Raw genomic sequence first — 12,500 nt, forward strand, 5'->3', positions numbered from 1 at the left:
GGGGGATGGGGGAGATGCAGAGCCGCCATTCCGCCCGTGCATATATATAAAGGGTGGGGGGGTGGGGGGGGGGGGGGGTGGGCACGCAGGGCGCGCACATCGGCGTCGGAAGGCGGGAGGAGGTAAGTCATTGGTGATCCAGAAAAATGGAACCGCTCCGTGATGTGGGGCCACAATCGCCCCTGCTGGATGCTGCATCAATAAAAGGACTGAGGTTATCCTAATAAATACGTATGGAACGGCCCTTCTCTTCCTCTCGCTTCTAGCCCTTTCGCCTCCTTTTATTTATTTATTTTTTTTTTTACGAGCTGGCCGGAGTCCATTCTTTTTTCCCTTTTATTTCCTCTCGGGTTTATGTTTTTGGTTGTAAATCGACTCTTGATCCGATGCAGTCAGTCGCCAGAACAAGAAGAAGAAGAAGGAGATGAAGAATTCAACAACAAAACAGACGGAATGCTGGTTGCAGGCTTAGCTGTGTCGTTCACCTTGGGAATACTTTCACTTTCAAACGTTTTTAGGAGATTCTGGGCAACCCTCTGTATACTAAACGCGTATCTATACAAACATACAAACAAGCAGAGAACCCAGGCTCATATTAACTGCTTGAGCTGCTGCTGAATTTTTATTAAGACAGATAGATAAAAAAAACTATGCAGGTGATTTGTATGAGACCGTAAAACGATCTCTAGCCTGGTTTCGAACTCTAGTCCACTTGCAGATGTTAACACCATAACAATGATCAATGAAATGTATTTGTCCATCAACACCACGTCAGTGTGCGCGCACACATATGCACACAGACATTTATATATATATATTATATATATATATATATATATATATATATATATATATATATATTATGCCCACACCCGAGCCCGCAGCGCACACCCTATAATATTATGTGTATCATATATGTGTAGTTTAATGTATATATTATATATATATTATATATATATATCTATAGTAGATAAGATTCGAATAGATAGATATAGATATTGATATATAAATAATAAATAAATATATAAAATATAATAGATAGATAGAATGACTAGTTATATATTATATATATAGAATTATATAATATAAATATATTTATCATGATAAATATATGTATATATATACATACCATATACACGCACATATATATATATATATATATTATATATATATATATATACACACACATATATTTATACATATAAAGAACCCGCCTGGTAATGTATATAATGGAATACCCTTAGCTAACAACAATGTAAAACCTGTAACTATTTCCTCGCTCTGATGCGCTGTTACCGTTATCTGTAATGATCATTCTTTCGAAACCCCTCTTCGGAGATAAACCATGAAATTCAGGGACAGCCCTTTGCTGATGTTGGTTTTTTTATAGTTTCTTCCATGGGCAAGGAAGCGTATCACTTCAGGTATCAGAATCATTATTATTATAGGGATTCTTATTGGTATTACTGTTATCATTATTATCAATATTATCAAAACTATTATTATTATTTTATTATTAATCGCAACAGCACCAGCAGTAGCATTATAATTAATGTTGTTCGCAACAGCATTGGCAATAGCATGATTATTATTATTATTATTATTATTATTATTATTATTATTATTATTATTATTATTATTATTATTATTATTATTATTATTGATCACCAAAGCACCGGCAATAACACTATCATAATAATCATCAACAGTAGCATAACGCTAATAGTCTGCAAAACAAACAACAAAACTACAATTTTTAGGAACTCGGGGCTGGGGCCACGAAACGGCAGGAAAAAAAAAAGAATCCGATAAAGGGAGCACAGACGAAAAGAAGGAATGCCATTTAAGTATGAATATTCACAATGACTTCCAGATCTCCATCTCAAAAGAGTTTCGCACGAGTTTGCAGGCTTTGAAATTCAGATTAAAGTTTAAAAAAAAATGGAGGAGGCTTTCATTCCGATTGTAACTGGAAGAAAGCGTCTTCGGAAACCTGAATGTTTTCCAGTTGCCTGTCCAAATGGAAAGCTGTTTGCGTATATAAGCGAATGTTTTGCGATGGATATAGTAAAGAATGCATAGCGAAGGATGAATCAGGAGTTGCGTAGGAGAGAATACATCGCGCAGGATCAGTCATAAATGGTATTGGAAAAGAAAACATAGCGCAGGATAAATTAGGAGTGGCATGGTAAAGAATATGTGGTACAGGATACATCAGGAGTGGCATAGGAAAGAATACATGGTACAGGATAAATCAGGAATGGTATTGGAAAGAATACATAGCACAGGATAAATTAGGAGTGGCATGGTAAAGAATACGTGGTACAGGATCAATCAGAAATGGTATTGGAAAAAATACATCGCACAGCTAAACCAGGAATGGTATTGGAAAGAATACGGTGTAGGATAAGTCAGGAATGGCATAGAAAAGAATACATACCGCAGGATAAATTAGGAGTGGCTTGGTAAAGAATACATGGTACAGGATAATTCAGGAATAATACTGGAAAGAATACAGTGTAGGATAAATGAGGAGTGGCAGAGGAAAGAATACATGGTACAGGATAATTCAGGAATGGTATTGGAAATAATACATAGCGCAGGATAAATCAGGTGTGGATGGGAAAGGGTGTTACAATAAAGAATCCTTTCATCAGGAAGGATCTAGTAAAGAATAAATCAGGAAGTCCATAGTGAAGAAGGATTCTGGAAGTGCATAGTAAAGAACAAATCAGGGTGACCATAGGAGAGGCGTTGAACGGAATAAATCAGCAAAGGAAAGTAAGGTAAGGAATAAATTAGGAAAAAAAGCGAAGAAGGATCAAATCATCGCACAGTAAAGAATCAATAGGAAGGCAGAGAACAGAATAAACCAGGAAGAAGGCAGCGAAGAATCAATCAGGAAGGGGAGAAGGAAAAGACGAAAGGGTCAAATACCACCATAAATTTCCGGTAACGAGCAAAGGAACGGTAGACCACAGTCTTTTATTCGCGCGATGCATTGTTATTCAAATTAAGCAGAGAGAGAGAGAGAGAGAGACCTTGAAGAAATCATTTTCTTAGTCAGCATTGTCTGTGCTTTAGAAGACAAACACGGAAATAGTCGAGACCTCAAAGGATTATGCCAGGTAGCTTTAATGGCCTTTTACTATGAAACATCAGGCGTGTCTTACTAATAACTAATAATGCATGTTTTCTGGAAACGGACGACATGGCTTATAAACCTGCCTATTTAAATAAACAAAATTTGCATGGCCACATATTATGATGCTGCAATTTAGCAAGGTCGTAACGTGAACAAAATTGGCAAAGTCACTCCTCATATGTTAAAAAACGGTAAATTAGAATGTATATCTATGAATATATATATGTATATATATATATATATATATATATATATATATGTATATTATATAATTATATAATATATATATGTGTGTGTTGTGTGGGTGTGTGTGTGTGTTGTGTGTTGTGTGTATGTATTAGGTGTGTGTGTATTTGTGTGTGTGTGTGTGTGTGTGTGTATTTGTGTGTGTATTTGTGTGTGTGTGTGTGTGTGTGTGTATTGGCAATTATAACAGCCTGTACCATTCGTAAATAATAGTCTTCATGTTCAATGAGATTTTATCGGCATTTATCTTGGTCCTAACGTTGGGTCCACATAACATATGATTAACTACGACAAATCTCCAATAAAAGCTGAGTCATGGCCAGTACCTGCCTGCTGCAATCAGAGGTATCCTCTGTATCAGCAGGAAACTGAAAGACTTTGTAACAAAGTACAAAGAGACGATGTCTCTGTCACGTTACTCTTCGAGTCGCTGAGTTGCCAAACGCACGGCGTCTTTTGACAGTGCCAATTATCGTAATTGGCTTTCACTTAGTCGCTCCCTCATCAGCACCAGTTTTAGGACAGATAATCACAATGCCAGCCCTGTTTCTGGTAGTCAGAAAAACTTTAATTTCTGAGCAATTTGCAGCAAATAACAGACTATTTAGAACTTAGCGGTATTTTTTTTTTCTGGAGAAAAGGATAAAAATGCACTCTATCGTGGCGAGCCCTTTCATCACTGGCGTCAAGATAATGGATTAAGAACACTTGAATGGAAACTTTGTTCATTTAACTCCTTTATATGAACTGAAGAAGACCGTCTTGGGTTCCTTTCTCCTTTGACAAGACTTTGGAAGTTGTTTTCTTGTCTGGTCATTATTACGGGCTGCCTCAGAAACAAGACTACGTGCTGGTATATAGACAGCTTAAAACAGTAGGTACGACAAATAGTTAATTTAAACTTCAAGATCAACTAATTGCGATGTAGTCAAACAAAACCATGAAGTGGGAAGATTTCATGAAAAGATATTGATTGATTATTTGGCTTTATTATTCCGCTGCATTGCCATTGAAGCGGACCAGCTACTTCCCAAAATACTATCTTGAATTAATTAGTATTTATTCAGCTAACGCGTTAAGAATCATCTTACGCCGATCATATTCAAGAAAGCGTTCTTCGTCTTTGCATCTGCAAAGAATTTCAGTCACGTGGAAAATTCGTTGTTACCTGATACGGAAAGGCTGCAAACATCGTTATATTTCCCTCAGCACGTCAGGTTTGTAAGGTCTTTCTGTGCCGTTAGATCGCTTGCATAAACGACGGTATGTTAATGCTTATCGATCAGTTCTCTTGATGCATTTATATAAAAAAAACTATTATTAGAGAAACAACCCAGAGTCTTAAAACTGCTGTCGAAAAGCTATTAAGGCATTGTATTACCGACATCATACTACTACTACTACCACCAATATGGAAAATTTATGTAAAACGCAACGGAATGAAAGGATATCAAAACATCGTATTTTTCGTGATATTTTCATTGCAGATACTTTCACAAAAAATCATTTTTGACCAATAATAATAATAATAAATAATAATAATAATAATAATAATAATAATAATAATAATAATAATAATAATAATAATAATAATGATAAAAAGGAAACTCATAATCACATGAGTCAATAAAATGGGAAAGTAAATCCACGGTAGTATGTCTGTTTGATTTTGTTATTTAAAATATATTTTATATAACAAAATCAAGAGGCATACTACTTTGGATTTACTTTCCCAATAATAATAATAATAATAATAATAATAATAATAATAATAATAATAATAATAATAATAATAATAATAATAATAATAATAATAGTAAATATGAATTATAAAAAAATAAAGAAATACCTATAGTAGCATGAGTCTTAAAATGGAGCAACAAATCCATAGTTATGTATATGTATATATCGAAAGCTAAATCTGTACAGAAACCTTTCGGGAAAAATATTTATCTTTTAAACATATAGTATGTACGTATACATAACTGGATTTGTCTATCCATTTTGAGACCCCTGCTATTTATTATTATTATTATTATTATTATTATTATTATTATTATTATTATTATTATTATTATTATTATTATTATTATTATAGTAGTGGTAGTAGTTCATAAGCCCTGAATTTAGTACTAGTATCTTAGTTACACATTACATTTTATTTTATGTATGTTTCAGACACCAAACGTTTCTTGACTTCTCCTTCCATAAAGAGAATCATAAAGAATCTTTCTCTGAATATTCTGTTAATTACTCATTTTCCTGTTTATTTCTTATTTATATATTATTATAGCGTACCTAAACACTCCAACGAAAAAGAAGATGACTAGAGAGAGAGAGAGAGAGATACGAGCTCACAGATAGCAACAGAGAGAGAGAGAGAGAGAAAGAGAGAGAGAGAGATACGAGCACACAGATGGTAACAGAGAGAGAGAGAGATAAGAGCACACACAGATGGTAACACAGAGAGAGAGAAAAAAGAGAGAGTGAGAGAGAGACGAGCACACACACACAGAAACAACAGTAAAAGAGAGAGAGAGAGAGAGAGAGAGAGAGAGAGAGAGAGAGAGAGAAATGAGCACACATAGATGGTAACAGAGAGAGAGAGAGAGAGAGAGAGAGAGAGTGAGAGAGAGAGATGGTGGTGGGGATGAGGGAGGGGGGTGGGGGTGGTGAATGAGCGACAAGACACGTACACTTCGTATTACCCGTCCCCAATGCGCAGGGCTTCCCTGTTAAGGAATGTAGACAAATTCCCCCACTCGTAAGGATTCCTTGCTACCTCTTGCCGTCACAGCGGCGTAGCCTTTTCCGCCAGCCACCTCGCCAAGGTCCTCACCACCTTTCTACATTTCTCCAACTCATTGTATAGTTGGACTATTTCGAACACATTGTGATGTATAATGCCATTTACATTTTTATCTTTTTTTTTTTTACGCATCATCTCTTTTTCCTTTCCATTGCATACCGTAGTTTAGTTCAATATTAAGTTCAGACTACCCATGCCAGCAGAACGATACTTGGGTACCATAGCCCCATTTATATGGCCTCTTAGATATTTTTTTTTTTACACATCCGGATGGCTTTGGTAGTTTCCAGGAATCAGAGGAACTTAACAAGGCTGTTGATAATACCTTTTCCGGATCAACGTTATATAAATGGCGATATGTTGAGTGACCTTAGACCCCTTTTATGAGAAAAGTTCTGGGAAGTGAAGTAATAAGGTCAAGAGATTTTGTGATTGATTTACTCTGTATCAGATGAGGCAATGCATTCCTTGTCCTTGAGTAAGGAGGAATGATTCTATCAAAAATAGAATCACGAAGTCCACTTTTTGGAGGAAGACCTTAGAAATGCAATGATAAGGCTGGAGAAACAAACCCAGTCTTAAGAACTGCAGTCGAAAAGCTTTTAATGCATTGTGTTACCACCATCCTACTACTACTACCAATATTAATAGTAATGATATAATAATAATCCAAAGGAAACTCATAATCACATGAGTCGCTAAAATGGGAAAGTAAATCCACAGTAGTATGTCTCTTTGATTTTGTTATTTAAAATATATTTTAAATAACAAAATCAAAGAGGCATACAGTGATATCTGTGGTTTCATTTATATCAGATGGAGCAATGTATTCTGTGTTCCCGGGTACGTTGTAAGGTAGAACGAGTCTTAAAAAAATAAAAAGGAATATACTCGTACCTTCGCGCAGGTGTTGTCTGTTGAGGGAATCATTTCAGTCTGGCGAAACGCGTCCAGTTTTCACCGTGACACCGCGGAATCTTTAATACTTTCAGTGAGAAAGCGCACTTCTGGTAAATGCTTTCGAGATTTTACCGACAAGAGACACAATTTGGATTTCTCCCTTTTTCTTGGCGAGATTCCCCGTAAGATCTTTTTTTTTTTTTTTTTTACTTAATATTCCGTTGATCTCTCTCTAAGACCATAAGACTCTCTTCTTATAAATTAAGTTTTAGACATAAAATCTCATAAAATACCGTCTTCAGTGAACTTATTTAACCGGCGATAATTGTCCATTATATTTAAAAATGTCATGAAATTATTTCTGTGGTTCACTAACAGGAATTAAATCCATTTTTTCGGACGTTTTTGAAGTAAGAAATCTTGAAAGCATCTTGCAATAAACTCGATGTGAAAGCAACCTCATTTGCGCGTGACGTGGTCACTTGTGCCTAATTCCTCAATTCAAAATTTAGATTTCAGTTTTTTTTTTTTTTTTTTTTTTTACCAAGGTATCAGGTACAATATCCTTTTTATCATTTCTGCGCCTTCGTTGCTTTACAGATAGACATGAGCATTATTGGAAAATATATTGATAGTGAAAAAGAATATCTGTTTTGTATTCACTCCTGGGCTAAGTTAGCAGTTTTCGCTCGTCCCTTTTCAAAGTAATTTACCGTTGAAATATAGTCGTTAGGGATTAGTGCTGTAACTGCTGTTCTGTCAGTGCACCTCACGTGGTGGACCATGAGTGGAACCACTTTTTGGTTTAACTCTACCTCTGTCCCCACTTTCTTCCACCGACTCCAACTCCTTGTTTCACCGTCTTAAGCGCTGCATGGCTGGAAGTACCTCAGCGTTTAGCTTTATAGCCAAATTTTCATAAATCAAATCAACTTGTTGTATGTTGCATAAAACAAAAAAGTCCAGAGTGACGCTGAGTGAAGTCCAGAATCCATATTAACAAGAATATGCTATCTTTATGGCCTGAGCAGTTAACAATTACTTGACACGCGTCAAGAAAGTGCTCCACCTCTTTAGTGCTTCTTACTTTGAAATTTCTTATGGTGAAATTTCTTGCCTTGAAATTTCTTACCTAGAAATTACTTACCTAGAAATTTCTTAAATTGAAATTTAGTAGCTTGCTTCTGGATATAAAACAGCCTTTACATTGCCTAGACTACCATTACCCACAGTTGAAGGAAAATAATACCAGTAAAAAGAAATTTAACTGAAGGATGAGTCCTACTCATCCTCTGAGTTTTTGAGGCTTGGGAAATGAGGTGGCCGGTAGAAAAGTCGCAGGAAAAAATGTCACAATAGAAAGTCACCATTTTGCCTAGGAAAAAAGTCAAGAAAAAAATGTCATATTAATTTATGGTAGCCGGCAATAAAGTCACAGGGGGAATTCACAATATTTCTTGGTGGTCATTGTCTCTATGATATTTACAGTCTTGTACTAAACACGTCGCAAAGGTGGATGGATACATACAGGGTTAAAACCCTTGGGGTCACTATCTATAAAAGACTATTGTAATTTTTTTCCCTGTGACTTTCTTACTGTGACTATTTTTTTTTTTTCCTGCGACGTTTTTACCAAGATTATAAAAATCTTCCTTACCTGCACCCGACCGATGGCCTCTTGAAGCTCCTTCTTGAGCTTCTCCACCTCGGGGTCCTTGGGAGGCATTTTGGATAATTCTGTAAAAGAAGGAAAAAAAAAAAGTTGAAACAAAACTGAAAATTAAAATATAGGCGTTAGCTAGCAGTTTTTAAAAAATTGGGCAGCAATGAATTTAAGAAAAAGTGGTCGAGGAAGGAAAGAATTTGCAATGTTTTGTAAAAGTTGACTGACGCAGTTTAGAAAAAAAGTTTTAAGTGTTATAGGAAAACTGCTACTTTTAGAAAGATACAGATTAACATGCATAGTTTCTTCCGCGGAATAACAATGTGATATAGAATATAGAGTATATTGCTACCAGGAAAGTGTAGCTGCGGAATCCAAGATCTATCGTCCGTACTCTCAGATATTCTGAGGCACATTTGATAATGCCGTAGAGCAGGGGGTTCTTAACCTTTTAATAACTCCAGACCCCCCAAAATTGCCCAATATGGTTCCATGCCCCCTTTGGTTAAGTCCTGTTCGTTGACAATATAATTCAATATACTTAGTTTAATACACACTTTAGGAATGAATAGCTAGGAATAGAACATACAAGAAAATCAAAAGCATTTATATTTTTATATAGCTATTTATTTACAAAGTATACCCAGGTATACACTAACACATTAAAATCAAATATATACAAATACCCAGAGATTAAGTCCCATACCCTCAGCATGCGGTTCTCATCGGGAACCCCAAGGGGTATGGATACCCTCTGTTAATAACCCCTGCCTTAGAGTATGGGTAGCAGATCTTGTACCCTGTTGTTTCATTTTCCTTGTGATCATCTACTCCGTTTATACATACGTACATATATGCATATATACTACTATATATATATTATATATATATATATCTATATATATATATATTATATAATATATATATATATATATAATATGTGTGTGTGTGTGTGTGTGTGTGTGTGTGTGTGTGTGTGTGTGTGTGTGTGTGTGTATGTGTTTGCTTGTATGTAATATGTGTATGCACATGATCATATATTGCTGTACACAAAAGTAATATTCTGTCTTTAACAACGCAATGCTCCGACAGTTCAATCAAAGCAGAGTGCTTTTGCCTCTGTGGAAGTCAGCAGTAAAACCGAACGTCATTGTCTTGGTTAGTGGCAATATCAATCGTACACAGGAAGAACGAAAATGATAAAACTTATATCCATTTCGGGACGGTGATTCACTATAGCCACTGCCGGCGTCGATCACCAAAGACACCGCGATGCCAGAAAACAAACAGTTAAGAAAACCTAATATATTATTCTCGCACTTTTTATGTCTCGATGCTTCCCATAGCCTAGTTTATTGACCTTGTTATTTTAATTTTTGAGCTGACGGTAAATTTTCCTCAACCGATATCATCGTGATTGGTAGAAGTTTATGACAGTCGACCATCAGACGCAAGGAGCTGTGGATTGTAACAGTTCATGTCCAGATGAAGAAACTGCCCAATTAAAACCCCCCACAACACTACACACACACAACACACACAACACACACACACACCCACACAACAGCCACATACACACACACATATATATATATATATATATATATATATATATATATATATATATATATATATTCATATATATATATATATTATATATAGGGATATATATATATATATATATAGAGAGAGAGAGAGAGAGAGAGAGAGAGAGAGAGAGAGAGAGAGAGACTATTTTGATTAAGAATCAAATGCGTATGCTTTAGTAACCTCTGTAATTTATCCTATTATTTTCGTTTTCCATAATTTATAATTTAATTTATCAATGTTCGTTTGTATAACCTCTTGCACACATAACTGATTACATTATTAATATATAATTTCTGTATAGAAAGTATTATTGTGTTGTATATTGTAACAGAATATGAATGTGGTTTCATACTATAACAATGGTTTGACGGATGAAAATACCTCGGTATTTTTTATATCAAATTTTCTGGGTTCAAAAAATCTATAGGGTTCACACAAACGTAATTTAAATCTGAAATACTCCAGCGTTCAAGGATTACAAATTATTTTCATCTAATGAACCTATTACCACAGACCGTACCTCGTTAGTGAACCTGAAAATCATGAAATTTGTTGTATACAATCATTTTAATAACGACGAAAATGATCTTTGAAATAAATAAATTTATCTGCATTGCTTTCCCTTAACAAAATAATTTTTTTATGGAATGTGTACATCTATGTCTCATGGTAAAAACTTTTTGTCAATGTGACCTCATGATAGTATTATCGTGAAAGTTAAGATTGGTGATTTAGGGAACTAATCCTTGAGAATCAAAACGTGTCCAGAGAACGTACCCAACAGTCAGATAAAAGAAATCGAATTTCTGAGAAATATGCGTATTGTAAGTGATGTACTTGTAGATACCAGAGTTCAAGCAAAAATCCATTTAACCCTGCATTATGCACAAATGTGACCTTTTTTTTTATGTCTTACCTTCAGCAGTTATAGATCAGCAGGCTCTCTCTCTCTCTCTCTCTCTCTCTCCCTTAGATGGGGTTGGCACCTAAAGGGTAGAGCTTACCACTTCTCAAGTTTCTAGGGATGAGATTGCTACCCATTGACCTTAGCTTGACTCTGAACGACCTTGGCATCTATTTACAGTTGGGTCGACTTGTGGTCAGTAGGCAGGGATCAAACCGTGGACCTTGCTAAATTGCTCACGTGAGCCCAGTTCTCCACTTCTGAGCTAACTAATTAATCCATTAGTGTTCTCGTTATGCTCGTATATGTCACGAAACTCCATATCAATGACTCTCATTAACTGACGGATTTTAGGACGAAGTGACCATTTGACATTAACTTTTACAAGATTAAAATCTATATGAACCTTTTCCCTAAACCTACAATTCTTTCACACACTTATTAATATCTTGCTAAATGATACATTTCCCCTATTTCTTCAACTGATTTCAAGAATTCTTTTATTGTGTAAACCTTTGTTGATATCTATATGAGGGATCCATTCGTGATACACCTTGCTTTCTGTCAAGTCATGTGGTCTGGTGGTTGAAATCTGCCTCAGAGACATTTTTCCTTAGGTCTGGTCTTGTGAAACCATTGACTGAATTCCTAGGAGGAAACTGAGCAACTAGAACTGCTGAATTTCATCGCTTCCGTAACCATTTTTAGAAGTGGACGATCTCTTTCTTTCCTAACTTATTTCTTTCCCGGATTTGAAAAGGAAGGCACCGCTCGAGGTAAAGACGCCGAAGTCTGTGTTCTCAAAGTGCATTCGAAATTCTACGAGGAATGCCATTCTTTACTTCGACATTTCAAAATGGAAATTACTTGGCTCCCCGCCCCTCCACTTCCTCCTTGGCTTTTACCGTCATGTCTTGCTCCAGGTAATGTAAGAAAGCTTTTACTGAGGGAAAGTTCTTATTTTGATAGTTGTGCCTTGAGTCAATGAGGTGGGATCAAGCTCAAGACGATCTTATACCTGACGGACATAGATTTTTGTGTCTGTGTGTGTTTGTTTTTATTCATTTATTTTTTGTTTCTTTTAGAAATTTTTTGCTTTTTCTTTTGGTTCCTTAATAAACTGCTTGATGTGACTGTGGTGATGGTTATCCGTTATTTGTTAAATTGCTTTTGAGTGACTTGCTGGAATTTGGAGTTTGCCTAAATCTTTATCTTCTTTATCTTTCATCATGATCCTTAATGT

The 12,500-nt window shown here is 35.6% G+C and overlaps 2 protein-coding genes across 5 annotated transcripts in view; one reads left to right on the plus strand and one right to left on the minus strand.

Moving 5' to 3' along the window:
• LOC135206743 (guanine nucleotide-binding protein subunit beta-2-like) overlaps positions 1-12,500 on the minus strand; it is an 81,410-nt gene that overhangs the window by 54,863 nt on the left and 14,047 nt on the right. Inside the window, exon 2 of the mRNA XM_064238225.1 lies at positions 8,758-8,837. Within this exon, the coding sequence (XP_064094295.1) occupies positions 8,758-8,826 (69 nt within the window). The 5' untranslated portion in view covers positions 8,827-8,837. The remainder of the gene's footprint in view (positions 1-8,757; positions 8,838-12,500) is intronic.
• LOC135206741 (procollagen-lysine,2-oxoglutarate 5-dioxygenase 1-like) overlaps positions 1-12,500 on the plus strand; it is a 111,354-nt gene that overhangs the window by 14,958 nt on the left and 83,896 nt on the right. The window lies entirely within an intron of this gene.

Source organism: Macrobrachium nipponense, chromosome 31 (assembly GCF_015104395.2).
Source record: "Macrobrachium nipponense isolate FS-2020 chromosome 31, ASM1510439v2, whole genome shotgun sequence".
NCBI lineage: Eukaryota > Metazoa > Arthropoda > Malacostraca > Decapoda > Palaemonidae > Macrobrachium > Macrobrachium nipponense.